The 18,880-nt window shown below is 42.8% G+C and overlaps 1 protein-coding gene across 1 annotated transcript in view; it reads right to left on the reverse strand.

The window, feature by feature from the left end:
* Positions 1 to 451: 451 nt before the first annotated feature.
* Positions 452 to 18,880, reverse strand: part of LOC140105392 (scavenger receptor cysteine-rich domain-containing protein DMBT1-like) — a 60,627-nt gene continuing 42,198 nt past the window's right edge. The window contains exons 21-28 of the mRNA XM_072129326.1: positions 18,776 to 18,790; positions 16,852 to 17,169; positions 7,557 to 7,574; positions 7,271 to 7,409; positions 5,532 to 5,746; positions 4,183 to 4,358; positions 3,089 to 3,477; positions 452 to 927 (exon numbers count right to left, since the gene is read on the reverse strand). Of these exons, the coding sequence (XP_071985427.1) occupies positions 672 to 927; positions 3,089 to 3,477; positions 4,183 to 4,358; positions 5,532 to 5,746; positions 7,271 to 7,409; positions 7,557 to 7,574; positions 16,852 to 17,169; positions 18,776 to 18,790 (1,526 nt within the window). The 3' untranslated portion in view covers positions 452 to 671. The remainder of the gene's footprint in view (positions 928 to 3,088; positions 3,478 to 4,182; positions 4,359 to 5,531; positions 5,747 to 7,270; positions 7,410 to 7,556; positions 7,575 to 16,851; positions 17,170 to 18,775; positions 18,791 to 18,880) is intronic.

Raw genomic sequence — 18,880 nt, forward strand, 5'->3', positions numbered from 1 at the left:
ATTCATAGGTCCCCATAGTCCCCTTTATTTTATTTGCTGGTAGCTGTAGATGATGTGACCACCATCCCTAATAAAACTGATGCTATGTCCCCTGTATACCTAGTTTGGCAAGTATTCTTCATGTATATCCACCTAATTACATTAACTCCAGACATGTTTCCCTACAACGGTTAATCAGAGGTATCGTATTTAGACAAAGTGAATGGCTACCTCCCTATTAGCATGCATAATAGCTGGTTAGCTAAAGTGGAGTAAATCTAGTACGCTACCGCTCATGTGCAAACATCAGCACTGGTATGGCCGAATAATAAGTGAAGACAAAAAGAGGTAATCTGGCAATAAACATTGTCTGTGGTGAATGTTTCTAAGGAAAAAGATTAAAGAATAAAATACTCCACAGAGATTTTGAAACTGATTGAAAATGCATTATTTAAATATTAAAAATCTCATAAACATTTGCAAAATTATGATTTTATTTAAATACATTATTCAGGCCATACAACCATTAAGAGTTATTGATTTCATACACATAATAGTGATTCATTTATTTGCAATATTATAGTCAATATGATTAGATCCTTTATTTAAGTAGACCCCATTTAAGTAAGAAAAATCATTCTAAATATTTAGCACCCTTTAAATTTATCAGTAATTTTTAAAGATTGTGAGTTTTATTCCTGCTGCAGCTCCAGAGGTCCTGCCACCACAAGCACCTCGTCGTGATGGTGAGGAGCAGCTGCTCTCTTGGGTCTTCGCATACATCCCTGACTGCAGCGAGAGTTAGGACTGCCCTCCTTGCACACCACTAGTCGGCACTGAATGTACACCTTGGAATGTCTCTTCAAAAAAGTGAAAGCATTAAATCCAAAGCGGACTATGTTGTTAGATGGGGTTGGGTAATTTCTATAATCTGAAACTCGGCTACACCTGAAATAACAAGAAACACTTTGCTTAAGTACTTATTTTTTTCAATGAACTAAGACATAGACATTTGCTTAATGTCCACTGTAAGACCAAAGCGACCAAAATGTGGATTTTAAGCACAAAATGCAACTTAAGGCTTATTTTGTTTTCATATATACGTGATTGGGCATTGCTGTGATTGACCCGATGTGTCCACTAGAGGTCCATCTGAATAATCACACCACTGCCAGGTTGGTAGGGGCTTAAAGCCATCTGATTGGTTGCATTTCAGTCCATCAAGCATTAGTCTGTGCTAGGCATAGCTGCTGAACTGAGGAAACCAAAGATAAAGTTCAAGTTCAATCATCTCTAGTGAAAACCTCTTCAAAGCCACAGCAGGCAGTGGAAACTGTAACATGGCTCTAGTTTTCATCATACTAGAATGGTTCTAGATACCATACAGCCCCATATATGGGAATCTTAAAGGGGTTATCGGGGTTTTAAAACTTACTGAGGGCTGGGCTAGTTAAACATGATAACCATGTACTTACCTCCTCTGGCGCCGCCGAAGTCCCGCGTAGCGATCCCTTCGATCCGTACCCCTGTTTGTTTACAGGGGCACAGAAGCCGCGCACAGGGAGCTTCCGGTCCGCAATGTGGCCCGGCTCCTCCCATCCGTCCCTATCTCTCAGCATTGTAAGCACTGGGAGATAGTGTCAGATGGGAGCTTCTGGTGCACAGAGAAGACTGGCCGCGGCGCGGGACAACGGCGCTGCCAGACGAGGTAAGTACATGTTTATTATTTTTAAATAGCCCAGCCCTGTGTAATTTTTAGGACCCGGATAACCCCCTTAAGTAGAGATGGAAAAATCATTCAGGATTCAATTTTTCAAAAAATTTGGTCCAAATCAAATTGTTCTGAACCAATGTTGCTTTAATAGTCATGGAAATCACCATATAAGACAGAAAGGAAGAAAGAGTGAATTCAGGGATCAAGAGCCCATTTTGGAGTCTACAGTCTACTGTCTACTGCAATATGCAGTACCTGACCCAGCTAGTAGTAATATAGATGTATAGGCATTTGATGCATTATAAAAAAGACTACGATCAGTAGTCCTTTTTGGACTAAAAAATGGGAGACAGGCCATTAGAAGCTATTGAAGACAGATCCCACAGCAAGGCATCTATCCCTAGCCTCCGCAGAATGTACTATTGGGGTATGTCTCATTGATGTAACTGTCCATATCAGGAGACATCCTGGCCATTTAGAGCAATAAATCCCTGCTACTTCTCCTTAGAATTACTAGGGGAGAGGAGCCAAATTGGAGAACGTATCCCACTAATTGACCATACAGCGGGATACGCTACTGCCCTAAATTTTAAGGGCAGGTTGGGAATCCTCCCAATGTATCCTTACAATTCGGTGGTTATAATGCAAATGAAATATATTTTGCATTGCAGGATTCTTTCCATGATATCTTAAAGGAAACCTAACATCAGGGATCTGCCTATTAAGGTACATCAAGTGGCAAGTTCATGTGATCTATAGTCGGAGAGCCCTTTTTAGTATCTTGCTTAATTTTTAATTGCCCTAATATGCAAATTTACCAAAGAGGCTACTGGGGTGTGGAGTAGCCGGAGCTGATGCTACATGGCATGGCTACTCCACACTCCAGTAGCCTCTTGGGATCTGCCTACCAAGCCATCTTTAGTGCTTATCTACGAGGAGCTGCTCAGAGTGCAAGCCAGCGGCTGCGCGGTCTTGGCTCCAAAGCTGGAGCTACTGCGCATGCCCAGAACTCTGACTTTGTGCACGAGTGCATATAGCTATGAGGAACTGTGCACTGAAGATGGCTTGAAAGGTGTATAAGCAGGCGGCTACTGGGGCGTGGAGCAGCTGCACCATGTTGCGTCAGCTGCAGCTACTTCACACCCCAGTAGCCCCTTTGGTAAAATTGCATATTAGGGCAATTAAAAATTATAAAACATACCAGGTACTAAAGGATTATCCCTAAAAGGGCTACCTTACTATAGATTAGATGAACCTTAATAGGTAGATCAGTGATAGTATGTTTCCTTTAAACAAGAGACATTCTTTGATTATACTATGTTATAATAGAAGCCTGAGCCTTCATAGAAAAACATAATATGCCTTAATTACAAACATAAAGTAACACTACATTACCCATTGCGAATGATGTAAAAAACGTTTCTTGTGAAGTCAAACTCATCTGGCGAGGCCACACAAGTATCTACAAATAGGATCAGGCCAGGGTCAGATGTTTGCAAAGTGGCTTGAAGGTAGAGATGCTGATTGAGCTCCACATAGTAAGGGTGTTGATAAACTTGATATATATAATTTGAGGACTGGAAGAATGTCAGGTTGGCAGAGTAGAGGCCATATTGGGTTATTGATTTTTTTATGAAGTCATCAGCGGAGTACATGCCTTCAACTACAGTGTCTTGGTAGAGCCGACATTTAAGATTGAAACCAATTTTTTTTCTGTAAATGATAATCGTGTTGGCAGAAGCAGTGAACAGGGTGTTAGAATAAGTTATTGTGTCATTTTCAACCTGTAAGAGAAAAGGAAAAATTCTAAGAACTTAAATAAATTTCTGGTCTTATTTTATGTTGTATTATAGATACATAGATGATGAAAGACAGAGAGATAAGAGAGATATGAGAAAGATAGATAGATAGATAGATAGATAGATAGATAGATAGATAGATAGATAGATAGATAAATAGATAGTATCGTAGTGTATACGGTTGAAAAAAGACACTTGTCCATCAAGTTCAACCAAGGAAGGGAAGGGATTGGATGAGGAAGGGATTAAGGGGATACAATTCTATATAACATAACCATCAATGTTATTTAGATGTAAAAAGGCATCTAGACCCTTCTTGAAGCTCTCTGCTGTCCCTGCTGTGACCAGCGCCTGAGGCAGGCTATTCCACAGATTGACAGTTCTCATTGTAAAAAGCCCTGTCGCCTCTGGTGATTAAACCTTGATTTCTCCAAACGGAGACAGTGCCCCCTCGTCTTTTGATTTGATTTAATCTGGAACAATTTACCACCATATTTTTTGTATGGACCATTCATATATTTATATAAATTAATAATTTCCCCTCATAGTCGTCTTTTTTTCCAGACTAAATAAATCTAGTTGTTTTAATCTTTCCTCATAACCCTCTCCAGCTCCAGGGCCTCCTTTTTATGGACCGGTGGACAGCATATTCCAGGTGAGATAGATAGAGGAAAAGGAACATTTTTCTACCTGTTTTACTGTTAGACATCTGCCATAAGGGATATGAAACTCCAACCAATTTCCTACAACTTGAGGACGACACCGAGGATCATTCAAAACGACATCATCTGAAGAAAAATCCAGTGACTGAAGATAGCTAAGCGAGACTTGAGCTTTCATGTAGTCAGAGTAGCATGACAGGCTCACTATAAATGAAAAATATATAAACTGTATGTAAACAATATTGTTACTACTGGGCAAAAATGCAATACATAGAATTACAGTAAAATACTGCAGTTACTCTAAGCTGTTACTGTAGTATTTAAAAGTGGGGGTTAAAAAATACACATAAATAAGAAATTACTGAATTTCTTTAACTTTAATTAATCTATAAAGACATAATTAAATATTGGGTCATTAGTAATTAAGCAATATCCACCAAATGTCTACAGCAGATGTGAGGTCTTCAAACACGGTGGACGAGATAGGTGGCTGGCTTCTTCCTAATTTATTTGACAGACTTCAATTGACAATTCATACTATGGCATTTCAGAGCTCATTTTGCTAAAATTCCTAGAAACTCCACACCCCATACAGATTACATGAACTTTTCAGTTGCATCGGCATCCAGTAGTCTGTAAAGGTACTATAAAGCCATAAAATTGATTGGCCCTTGCACAATACTTATCCTTGATTCACAGGATGTGATTGGGGGATGGGGACTAAAATCCCCTTAACTCATCTATTTGCATAAAATACTGGTCATCTGACATAAACTATCTATCCTGTAAATAAGGTATAAGTGTTTTTAATTGGACAACCCCATTAACAGTAACAAAGCAAATGCTCTTAAAGGAAATCTACCATGATGATTCTACTATCAAAAGTAGACCTGATGGTAGATTCCTCCTGTCCATGTCCTAATCTGTAATTTAATAATCCTGGAACCTAACTTGTTAAAAACTTTATTTTCATAATATGTAAATTAACTGCAGAGGCTACTGGGAGCTAAGGCTACTCCACGCCCCAGTAGCCTCTGCAGTTAATTTACATATTAGTAAAATAAAATTTATAACAAGTTAGGTTAGGTTCCAGGATGATCAAATTACAGATTATGGCAGAGGAAGGGAGGAGGAACCTACCATCAGATCTACTTCTGATAGTAGATTCCCCATGGTAGGTTTCCTTAAAACTGTAAAGTAGACTAAAGTACTGCAGTCTACGGCAGTAGCAAAACAATAATTGCATGATCCAGTTTTTATGGGTAGTTAAAAAGAACAAGAAAAAAACCCTCGGTGAACTACAGAAAAGTACAGTTTCCAGATTTTTTTTTTATTTCTGCCTAAAAAAGGGTCATGTAGGGGTTTGGAGTATGTTACCATTTTGGTTGTTAGTTGCGGTAGAATAGTAAGTTGCAGAGAATTGCAGGCCTGCATCTCTATCGGCTCGGGAGTACTCAATGCTGATGCTGTTTGATGAGGAGACGAAATCTCTTCTACTTGATCGGCATAGATTTCCAAGTGATCTTGATCCAAGAGGAGTTCCATCGTAAATTGACAAAGATGATAAATAGCAGGACTGAGAATTCCTCGTTCTGGTCATGCAAATGAAGCAATGAAATAACAAAGGTAATTCAATCAGTATTCAATCTACTATTGGGATTTTTCTGGGACTTTTATACTAATGACTTGTTTTCAGAATTCTATTCACTTGACTAAGCTGCATAAGTCATATGTGAAATTCTGAAGAAAAGAAAGTCGATGTAGGCTCATGCCACAACCCCTTTAATTTGCTGATTGGCTGGTTGCTGATAATTAATTTGCTCCATATATTAGGGCCAGGGGCATTGCTTGAGGGGGTGCAGAGGTTGCGGTCGTACCTGGACCCAAGCTCTGTGCGAATAGATGGCACCAGTTGCACGTATGATTAACATCTACTCAATTTCTGCCTCTTTGCGATGTTTTGCAGAGGAAATTCTCAGATACCTCAAACATAAAATTGAGCAAAAACTTCCCCTGTAGTAGCAATGGACCCACATACACCACCTCCTATCTGGTGTAGTTTTGCGAATACATTTACATTTTTTTGAAAATTCTCAGTTGATAAATGTGGTGTTGCACACTCTGTGGTGCATTTTTTCTGCCATTGCGTGACTTTAGATTTGCTATTTTTTCTAGCTAAAAAACACAGCAAAAACTTTGTTTGCACAAAAATTTGCAACAATTATACGCCAAGAAGCTACATAGGACTAAAGATAAATCTCCCCCTATGGGTCTATAGAAGTCTATGGGTCCACAAAAAACTGATGACAGGTCAGTTTTATTTAGGCTGGAAAGCCAGTTGTTATGTTTTCATAGAAATTTTAAAGGAAATCTACCAGTAGGATAAAGGATTGTAAACCAAGCACACTTACATGGGGTGTGCCTCCTGTGGCAAAATCTTCTCTTATTTTAGCTTCTTATGCCCTTGTTTTCACAAAAAAAGGCTTTAAAAATTTTGCAAACAGCTATGGAGCCCAGAGCCCCTCAGGCTCATTTGCATGATTTTGAAAGCTCTTTTTTTTTGGAAAACCGAGGATTTGAAGAGCTAAAATTTGAACAGATCTGCCAGTTGGGGGCCCGCACCAATATGTCAGTGTGCTCGGTTTGCAGTCCTTGATCCTGGTAGAAGATTTCCTTTATACATTCCATTTTTTCTGCGGATGCGGAGACAAATTGCAATGGATGCGCAATATACACACGAAGGTGAAACCAACTGTATTGATTCATCAGGAAATCTCTTTTTATTAAAATTGAGTTATTCAGACTTGCAATTCCTGTGGACTGAATGAAGGCAAAAACAATCATAGCCTGCAACATTTCCAATTCTAGATCAGGCCCCAAAAATTTAAGAAATCTTATAAGTGGCGATTAAAAAAAAAATTTAAATATCCTAAAAAGGTGGACTGTTGGATTTCCCAGCAGTATGCTAAGACTGAGGTTACCTGGTTAAATTAACCAGAGCCGTACAGTGGTTGTGCTTTGTATTGCAATTCAGCCCCATACACAGGCCATGTGACATTTTTTAGAATATTTCTAGTTATAATTATACTATCAATAAGTTAATGTCTCATACTCACACAAACGTTTCAAAGTTGAGATGAATTTGATAATTATTTGTAACACTAATGTACCAAACACAGGAATCAGACTCCAAGGAAATCTCAGAATCCAAAGAAATGTTTCCATGCAGATTAGTTAAAATTCCCCCACATCTGACTGCGAAGAGAAGTTGACAGTTTTTGACAGACTATATATAAAAAAAATTTACATTTTTTTACATTCTTGTAACATTTTGGTTAACATTTATTAGAAGACCTTCTATTAAGACCCACTAGTTAGAAGATATTAAAAATATTTACTTACCATTAGTGTTCTGTTCACCTGTGATAGGACAAATGGAACAGTTTGTTATTAGTTTAAGTCATAATTAATTTAATAGATAATTGCTCTAAAACTATTAGAGTTGTTTTCCTAGTACAGGATATTAATGACCAATCTTTCATATAAATACACAGAATCAAAACAATGGAGTGTGATTGCTGTTATCTAGAGATGAGCGAACATACTCGTCCGAGCCTGATGCTCGTTCCAGCATTAGCGTACTCGAAACTGCTCGTTGCTCAGACGAATACTTCGCCTGCTCGAGAAAATGGCATCTCCCGCCGTTTTGTTTTTTGGCGGCCAGAAACAGAGCCAATCACAAGCCAGGACGCTCTGCACTCCACCCAGCATGACATGGTACCCTTACACGTCGATAGCAGTGGTTGGCTGGCCAGATCAGGTGACCCTGGAATAGACTAGCCCCTGCCCGCGCTGCTCGGATCATTCTCTGTCTGGATGCCGCTAGGGAGAGAGCTGCTGCAGGGATAGCGTTAGGGTGTTATATTAGCTTACTGTTAGGTAGGAGTGAGTCTACAAGAACCCAACAGCCCTTCTTAGGGCTACAATAACGTTATACATTTTTTTTTTTTATTTGCTTGTGGCTGGGCTTGCTGGCACTAGTAGTGCAGCTAGTACCATATTGTGAGGAATTTGCAGGGGGACTTGCTACCGTTGTGTTTAGCTCTTAGTGACACACATATCCACCTCAAACACCGAAGTGGGACAATTTATTAGGGGTTTGATTAGAATTAGGCAGAGTCTGCTGATTTATTTTATTTTTTTACCTTTATTTCATTTTATAGCTCAAACTCATCTTGCAAAGCAGTGTGCTTTCAGTGTAGGCTACAAAATAGCCATAGGAGAACCCCAACGGCTTACTTAGGCCTACAATAGAGTTATATTTTCTTTTTTTTTTGTTTGATTGTGGCTGGGCTTGCTGGCATTAGTAGTGCAGCTAGTACCATATTGTGAGGAATTTGCTGGGAGACCTGCGACCGTTGTGTTTAGCTCTTAGTGACACGCATATCCACCTCAAACACCGAAGTGGGATAATTTATTAGGGGTTTGATTAGAATTAGGCAGAGTCTGCTGATTTTTTTTTTTTTTACCTTTATTTCATTTTATAGCTCAAAGTCATCAGGCACAGCACAAAATCCAGTTGTGTGCTGTCAGTGTAGGTTAGAAACTAGCCATAGCAATAGGATAGCATCGTTTTGTTAAAAAAAATAAAAAAATTAAAAAAAATAAACACAAAAAAAATAAATAAATAAAAGTTTACACTTTAATTTGGAAAATGTTTAACCCGAGGGCTAGGGGTAGAGGACGAGGGCGTGGACGTGGGCGTCCAACTACTGCAGGGGTCAGAGGCCGTGGTTCTGGGCGGGGTGAGACACCACCTGCTGATGAGGGAGCAGGGGAACGCCGCAGAGCTACACTCCCTAGGTTCATCATGTCTCAAGTTACTGGGACTCGTGGTAGAGCACTGTTGAGGCCAGAACGGTGCGAAGAGGAGATGTCGTGGATTGCGGACAATGCTTCTAGCCATTTGTCCACCAGTCAGTCTTCCACGCAGTCCACCCATGTCACCAAAATCAGCACTCCTCCAGCTCCTCCACCTCAGCCTCCTTCCCCCCAGTCTGCCCCCTCCCAGCAAAATTTGGCATTTGAACTGGCATACTCTGAGGAACTGTTTTCTGGACCCTTCCCACAGTCACAAACCACTTGTCCGGTTGCTGCTGAGCAATTTTCCGATGCCCAGGTTTTCCACCAGTCGCAGTCTGTGGGTGATGATGACATTATTGACATAGTGGAAGAAGTGTGTAAAGAGGTGTCGGACGATGAGGAGACACGGTTGTCAGACAGTGGTGAAGTTGTTGTCAGGGCAGGAAGTCCGAGGGGGGAGCAGACTGAGGGATCGGAGGATGATGAGGTGACAGACCCAAGCTGGGTTGATAGGCCGGGTGAACACAGTGCTTCTGAGACGGAGGCGAGTCCTATAGCAGAACAGGTTGGAAGAGGCAGTAGTGGGGCCAGACGGAGAGGCAGGGCCAGAGCTGGTGCATCAGCGCCAAATGTTGCCCGTAGTCAAGCTCCCGTGGCGAGGGCTAGATTTTCAGAAGTCTGGAGGTTCTTTAAAGAAACACCGGATGACCGACGGACTGTGGTGTGCAACCTCTGCCAAACCAGGATCAGCAGGGGTTCCACCACTACTAGCTTAACTACCACCAGTATGCGCAGGCATAAGAATGCTAAACACCCCACTCAATGGCACCAAGCCCGTTCACCTCCAGCCGGGCACACCACTGCTCCTTCCCCTGTGTCATCTGCTAGTCAGCCCCCTGCCCAGGACCACGGCCCAAACACCTCCCGTGCGAAAACCCCATCTTCGCCTCCACGATCCTCCACAGCATCCACCAGCGTTCAGCTCTCCATACCCCAGACGCTGGAGCGCAAAAGGAAGCATAGCGCAACCCACCCACACGCCCAAGCCCTCAACGTCCACATCTCCAAGTTGCTTAGCCTGGAGATGCTGCCCTATAGGCTGGTAGAGACCGAGGCCTTTCGAAACCTCATGGCGGCGGCCGCCCCTCGGTATTCGGTCCCCAGCCGCCACTACTTTTCCCAATGTGCCGTCCCAGCCCTGCACAAGCACGTGTCAGAGAACATCATCCGTGCCCTGACCAACGCCGTTTCTGACAAGGTCCACCTGACCATGGACACGTGGACGAATGCTGCCGGGCAGGGCCAAGTTAACCCAGGGCTGACGGCACATTGGGTTAACTTGGTGGAGGCTGGGACCGAGTCTGACCCTGGGGCTGCTCATATACTGCCGACGCCGAGGATTGCGGGACCTACCTCGGTCCAGGTCTCAAAGGCCTACTATGCCTCCTCCTCCTCCCACCCCTCCTCCACCTCCTCCGAATTACCATCCGTGGGCATGGCGCCATCAGTCGGTAGCTCTAGGCACAGCAGCAGTGCCATCGCTAAGCGACAGCAGGCGGTGCTCAAACTGCTGAGCCTAGGCGATAAAAGGCACACCGCCCAAGAGCTATTACAGGGCATCACGGCGCTGACTGATCTGTGGCTGGCACCGCTGAACCTGAAGCCAAGCATGGTTGTGTGTGACAACGGCCGTAACTTGCTGGCGGCTCTGCAACTCGGCAGACTGACACATGTGCCATGCCTGGCCCATGTGTTAAATCTCATAGTTCAGCGTTTCCTCAAGACATACCCCAATCTGTCTGATTTGCTCACGAAGGTGCGCCGCATCTGTGCGCATTTCAGGAAGTCCAGCACAGATGCTGCCACTCTCAGGGCAGCGCAGCGCCGCCTCCAACTGCCCGCTCACCGACTGTTGTGCGACGTGCCCACGAGGTGGAATTCAACATTAACCATGTTATCCAGAGTTTACCAGCACCACAGAGCGATTGTAGACTGCCAGATGTCAACTTCCACCAGAACTGGTAGTCAGGTCAGTCAGCTTCCTCAAGTCTACAATGAGGAGTGGACGTGGATGTCTGATATCTGTCAGGTGCTGAGTAACTTTGAGGAGTCAACACATATGATCAGTGGCGATGCCGCCATCATCAGCCTCACCATCCCGCTTCTTGGCCTGTTGAAAAACTCTCTGGTCAGCATGAAGTCGGAAGCTTTGCGCTCATCACAAGAGACGGGGGAAGAAGATTCCCTTGTTGATAGCCAAAGCACCCTTAGGTCTATTTCTCAGCGCATATCGGAGGAGGTGTAGGAAGAGGAGGAGAATGTTGGCGAGACAGAAGAGGGGACCATTGTTCAGTCCTTCACTGTTCAGCGTGTATGGGCAGAAGAAGAGGAGTTGGAGGAGGAGGAAATGGGCAGTCAGGCCAGTGAGGGGAGTGAATTCTTGCACGTTGGGACTCTGGCGCATATGGCAGATTTCATGCTAGGCTGCCTATCCCGTGACCCTCGCGTTCAAAGAATTTATTCCAGCACCGATTACTGGGTATTCACTCTCCTGGACCCACGGTACAAGCAAAATCTTTCCACTCTCATCCCTGGAGAGGAAAGGAGTTTGAGAATGCATGAATACCAGCAGGCCCTGGTGCACAAGCTGAAACAGTATTTCCCTTCTGACAGTGCTAGCGGCAGAGGGCGTACTTCTGCGGGACAAGTAGCGAGGGAGAGTAGGCGAGCAGGCAGCTTTTCCAGCACTGGCAGGGGTACGCTTTACAAGGCCTTTGCCAGTTTTATGTCACCCCAGCAAGACACTGTCACCTGTCCCCAGTCTCGGCAGAGTAGGGCTGATCTTTACAGAAAGATGGTGAGGGAGTACGTAGCTGACCATACCATCGTCCTAAATGATCACACAGCTCCCTACAACTACTGGGTTTCAAAGCTGGACATGTGGCACGAACTGGCGCTGTACGCCTTGGAGGTTCTTGCCTGCCCTGCCGCTAGCGTGTTGTCCGAGCGGGTTTTCAGTGCAGCTGGTGGCATCATCACCGATAAGCGTACACGCCTGTCGACTGACAGCGCTGACAGGATGACGCTTATCAAGATGAATAAAGCCTGGATTTCTCCGGATTTTCATTCTCCACCAGGTGAAAGAAGCTCAACCTGAATAATGTATGCACTCCTCCTCCTCATTGTCCTCCTTCTCCTCCTCTTTGTACACTAAAGCATAGGAAACTGGCTATTTTTTGCCAGGGCCAACTGGCTCTAGCTATAGTACTCTATGTATTTAATTTTTCTGGAGGGCCACCTACCCGGTCCTCTGTTTTAAGCAATTTTTGGGAGTGCCACATACAGGCACTCAATCTATTTAATTTTTCTGGAGGACCACCTACCTGCTCCTCTGGTTTGAAAAAATTTTTGGACTGCCACTTACAGGCACACAATTTATTTAATTTTTCTGGAGGACCACCTACCTGCTCCTCTGGTTTGAAAACTTTTTTGGACTGCCACATACAGGCACTATCCAAATTAAATTGTCTCCATAGCAGCCTCCACATGTCATCTTTTTAGCTGGCTCCACACGTTGTCTCCATTGCTACCTCCACACGTCATCGCCATAGCTGCCTCCAAAAGTCGTCCATATAGCTGCCTCCATACATGGTCTCCTTATCAAACGAACTGTGTCAGGCAGAATTTTCAGGTGTTTCACCAGATACATAGTGGAACTCGGCCCATCTGTCGCCGCCATGCTGGAGACCTGAAGTTGCAATCATAGCAGCGCAATATGGATGCCCCATACTGTCGCTCTTAATCATGGAACCATTTCCGTAAAAACAATTAAAAATAGAAGCACTATGCTATTCCATTATTCCTAGGTGAAATATTCAAACGACCCGGCCTGCTTTGAAAATTATAATTTTTTCAAAGTAAACGCTTCTGGCCCCCAGGCCCATTTTGGGTGGGGAGGAGCCGAGAGACAGGGGCTTGGACAGGCAAAAGCTCGCCTGGCAGTGGACCGCCAGCTCCATCCCAAGATTAGGCAGCCTCAGAGGCATCCATGCATGCTGCCCCTGCTGTTTCCTGTCCATTTTGCCTCCACGATCCTCCACAGCGTCCACCAATGTCTCATTTCAACTCTCTATACCCCAGACGCTGGAGCACGAGAGGATATGCAGCACATCATCCCCTTATCAAACGAGCTGTGTCAGGCAGAATTTTCAGGTGTTTCACCAGATACATAGTGGAACTCGGCCCATCTGTCGCTGCCATGCTGGAGACCTGAAGTTGCAATCATAGCAGCACAATATGAATGCCCCATACTGTCGCTCTTAATCATGGAAGTCGTCTCCATGGCTGCCTCCACATGTCGTCCCCTTATCAAAAGAGCTGTGTCAGGCTCATTTTTCGGGTGTTTCACCAGATACGTTATGGAACTTGGTCACTATGTCGCCACCATGCTGTGTTATCGACTAAATATACCGTCAACCTTTTGTTCACATAGGAAATCATTTCACCTCCTTTGGTGAAACCTGAGTCCATTTAGGGTATGTCGCCATGAGACTCTCTAGCCTGCCACTGCTGCCGCTGCCTCTGCATGCCGTCCCCTATAGTGTCAGGGTCAATTATTGCATGTTTTAGATGCTATCTAGCCTCATTCGGTCACTCTGTCATGGCCATGCTGTTGCCCATAATTTTGGCATAATGGTGCGATTAAGCAGCCTCAGAGGCATCTGCTGTTTCCTGTCCATTTTCGTGGTGTTTCCATCCTTTTCTGAGGTTCCCAGGTGTTTGGCCAAGCTTCCCTGTGCAGAGCCTTGGTCCCCTTGAAAAATGCTTGAGTCTCCCATTGACTTCAATGGGGCTCGTTATTCGAGACGAGCACTCGAGCATCGGGAAAAGTTCGTCTCGAATAACGAGTACCCGAGCATTTTAGTGCTCGCTCATCTCTACTGTTATCCCATTTAGCAAGGGATGCAGGTAGCCACAGCTTCATTACTACACAATAGACAGAGGCAGAAACGGGGAGGGTGGATGGCTCTATGGAAGGTTTATTAAGAATGGAGCATTTTGTACTATCCTTAACTTGACCGCCTACTGACTTTAGCAGGCTGTAATTGTGGGAGCAGGATTGGATCTCTGGCTGTCAGAGACAAAGGGAGACCATCGGTAGAGGGGAGATATGGTTTATTAGGATTTCCTTCTCCAATGATTATAACAATTATTATTATTAATATTATTATTATCAGTGGTTTATTAGGATTTCCTTCTCCAATCCTCAAAGTATTGTGCTGCAGAGGAGGAGACCGGCACTGTCTGGCACTGCCACCAGCTCTACAGACCCAGTGCTCACGTGGCTGCTGGCTCTGTATGGTGTAATCAGAGCTGCTGGGTCTGGGTCTTATGTCCACATAAATCACCTTTTAACTTAGATTACCTGGCATCAGAGGGGACGTGTCCTGCTCGGCCGGCCCCTCCCATCTAATCCCATGCCTCATGCCTCCTTACTGGTCACAGTGTGACCAGAGTGACATAATCTCAGGTACTTTAGCTTTTTAATAATAGGAATATGTACCCCATGCATATGGGGCCACATGAAGTCACAGCAGCCTCCATGGACCTCTACACCTCTCCATCCTCCATGGAGGCTGCTGTGATTTCATCACATACTTGGTGTAAGGTTTGCAATTCTTAGAGGGCTAAAGGACCTGCAATGATGTCACTGGTCACATGTCATGAATGTAACACAAGGCACCGGTTAAAAAAATGTACACAATATTTCCCATCTGTACATAGATTTTTATATGTCTGTAGTTGAATATTAGCAGGTTGTCCCCAAGAACAAGGAGGCAGGGAAGGGATTTGAAGAGACACAGAGCTGTCAGTCACATTAATGTGGTGTGGTTCACTGCCAGCCTGTGAGAAGAGTCACAGATACCAGACATGAGTCACCAAAGCATATTTGAACATCAAAAAATCGTCGGTAACTAAGGCATTGTTACTAAGGGTGGCCAAAATCTGGTGACAGGTCCTCTTTAAAACACACACAAACACATTACATATAAATAAATATTGAAAAATATACATTAATATTCCCCAATAAAATAAAATCTCCCCACTACACTATAAAAACATGGCTATAGTCGGCCCTTTTGCCCTGGACAGAACATATTGGGGGTCATTTACTAAGGGCCCGATTTGCGTTTTCCAGACGTGTTACCCGAATATTTTCGATTTGTGCCGATTTTCCCTGTATTTCCCCAGGGTTTTGGCGCACGCGATCGGATTGTGGCGCATCGGCGCTGGCATGCACGCGACGAAAATCGGGGGGCGTGACCGAACGATAACCCGACGGATATTATATATCAAAACGACCTTTACACGGTAGGGAATTAATTTATAATGGTTAAATTGATGGTTAATTTGAAAACTGAAAAAATATACACTATGCATTACAAAAAAAAATATTTATTTCCAGTTGTACGTCCCTTAACTTAACTATCCCTGTGTGTCAGGAACAAAATGCTGAATTTTATTTACATTATTGCACAAAAAAAGGAAGTTATGGCCCTTAAACCAATAGATATGTAAATTTGTAAGAAATGCTTCTGTCAGTAAATCCTTTTAAAGCCTGGTCAGAAAGGGGTTAATAATGCCCTCACCCGAGCATGACATCCTGGACTACTAAGAGCTTCAGAATTCTAAGTCATTCTGGTGAAGATATCAGAATTAAATCTACTCTAGGTCTGGCTTGGCATCTATTTGAGCTATAACCTGTGCCCCGCCCCACCATGTCTACTTTTCAAAAAAGTGGTGTACGGGGTAGAAAATCAACAAAAATTGTGCATGAATCAGAAAACAGTTATGATAAATTCCCCCCACTGTCTACTAAATTGATGCTATTCCTGATTACTTCTCCTCTCATCAGCCCTCTCCTAACTGCAAAACAACTTTGTTTCTCCTATGTCTCTCTCACTTGGTTTTCACTAAAGACAGACCTGAGCAGTAAACTGAGCAGTTTAGCAGTCGCAACGAGGAGTAAAAGAATACAACAAACACAACCTGTTAATTTGTAAACTATATGAACTATTTGAAATGACAGTTACCATTTTGTCACATTACAATTTGCAAATAAAAATACCTAAAAATGCAATTTTTATAAAATACCTTATCTGTGTTTTGTCTTTGCATAACGTTGAATTCAGATTTTTTTTTTCTGAATCATGTTTTAGACTTTCTGGGTTTTTTTATATTTAGCATACTTATATACCGACTTGCTTTTGCTCTGTGCTCCTGCCCCCCCCCCCCTTTTCTGTGGTTAGATCTACCCAAGTTAAAATTTTGTTTAGTTAGTTTTTGACTTGAACAAAAGTTGCAAAAAGTCTGATTTGTGCAAAAGGTCACAACTTTAACATCTGGCTCCAGGTGATAACTCAGAAAACTAGACAATGGCGTATGTTAAAGAAAGGTTATCTTCTACGCCAAAAAGTTGCAAAAGTACAAATATACGACACATAGTCAAGCCAAAAAAAAAGGAAACCCAAAAAGTTCTAATTTGCTGAGTTACCTACAAATATTACAAAGGCTATGTCAGAAACCTGTCCAGCAAGCAATGAAACCACAACCAGACTTGGTGCAAGCTGTCAGACTAGGTAAGCGGTGGTGAACTAACCCGAGAAGTCCCTGCAGACTACCAACTGCCTAAAGCAGATAAGTTGCCCTAATAAGAGCCAGACCAGGAACCTTGAGAGATCCAGGGAGAAGTTACTTTGTTAGGCAGCTGCTGGATGGAACAGCAGAGAGGTAACAAGAAGGTAACAATGATATTGCATTCATCAGACTGTACCTGAGCAGATGACTCCAGCATCTTCATTGTGTCCACAGTTATGTGTCATAAGACCATTGTGTGGGCAGTCCCACAAGAAAGGTTCATTACCGTTGCATCGCACATCATCCAAAATAATCGATCCTTGTCCTGGCCCAAAAGCAGCACTGCGATTATATGCAAGAGCATTGCCACAACCAATCTGACGACATACAACTTGTGCATCCTGTATATCCCATCCGTCATCACAAACAGTGCCCCATTGCCCATTATGAAGGATTTCTACACGACCTTCACACCGACCTCTACCGTTTACAAGCCTCAAAGCCTTATTTGGTACTGGAATAAAAAAAGAATAGGAAAAATGTCCAAGAATAAAACTTTACACTCAATACTAAACAATAGAAAACAGTCTTTGTCTTAAAGCGGGTGGTTACTTTACTTATTAGGATATTAGGTAATTTACCAATATACATCTACTAAATGTTCTGCAACACAATTTGATATATAAAATAAAGTCCCTTGACCCCTTCACCCCTATACACGTCTTATTTGCACACGCCCCACGCAGAAAGGACGTTTATAAACGTTTTGACTGTGACCAACTTCAAATGGCCATATCTATTGAACCCTGACACAATTGTGAATGACACAATTTTTATGTCATTTTAAAGGGAAGAATCTCACTAATTATATATGGATTGTGTATGGATGCTTAACAGGTTTCCCTTAAGCATTCATACACAATCCATCTATTATATACATACACTCACCGGCCACTTTATTAGGTACACCTGTCCAACTGCTCGTTAACACTTAATTTCTAATCAGCCAATCACATGGCGGCAACTCAGTGCATTTAGGCATGTAGACATGGTCAAGACAATCTCCTGCAGTTCAAACCGAGCATCAGTATGGGGAAGAAAGGTGATTTGAGTGCCTTTGAACGTGGCATGGTTGTTGGTGCCAGAAGGGCTGGTCTGAGTATTTCAGAAACTGCTGATCTACTGGGATTTTCACGCACAACCATCTCTAGGGTTTACAGGAGAATGGTCCGAAAAAGAAAAAACATCCAGTGAGCGGCAGTTCTGTGGGCGGAAATGCCTGTGGGGGAACCCCCCTCCAGCAGGGCAGCTGAAGGCAGAATATAAAATAAGCTGCTAGAGACCTTCACTTTCACTTTGCAGAAGTACATGCACCCTCTGCATCTGTAGCTGAACTTGGGAAAGGGTGATGGAATAATGCTGTACACATCTCTAACATAGTATGGTAAAAGTTACTACTTATTTAAAAACCTTAATTATTGGCATATTTTATAAATTAATTATTTATGTAATTAATTAAACAATCCTATCAATTATAAAGTCTCACGTGCCATGAGAAAACAAAGTAAAACTTGTTATGTAAAGCCTTTCTAGAAATATTGCCATTTAAAGAAGAGCATATGGCAGAACATCAAAAATTGATCTGGAAATTCGGCAATCAATCACCATCGGTCACAAAGGGGTTAAAGTACTTTCTAGGACCTTATGATAGCATTCAGGAATACAAAATTAAGATTCTGGAAGGCAGATTGGTCATGGACAGGTAAGGTCACATGACCCCTCCCCCCCCCCCCATCTCCTGCCATTTTATAGACAGGAATGTCAGCTGATTTTGAACCAGGGGCTTTACATTATATATCGAGAAAATGGTGAGGAACATTTAATAGATGTATATTGGTAAATCACCTAATATCCTGCCTCCACCCCCCACACATATTCCAAAAAAACTTGAAGTGGCCATTCGTCTCATTCGTCAACATTGAATGTAATAATCTTACCATTGTCTATTATATACACAAAAAGATAACAAGGAAAACATTTTTACTTTAAGTGATAAAAACATACAACTTCCTGTAGCATAACATAGCTACATACAATATTACAAATATATTTATACTTACCAATGTTACGAGCTGCTATATACAGTACATACAATTAGGGGTAAAAAAAAGAAATATTTAAATTACTTGAGTATTAAAAAACATAAAGCCTACCATGGTATAATA

Source organism: Engystomops pustulosus, chromosome 11 (assembly GCF_040894005.1).
Source record: "Engystomops pustulosus chromosome 11, aEngPut4.maternal, whole genome shotgun sequence".
NCBI lineage: Eukaryota > Metazoa > Chordata > Amphibia > Anura > Leptodactylidae > Engystomops > Engystomops pustulosus.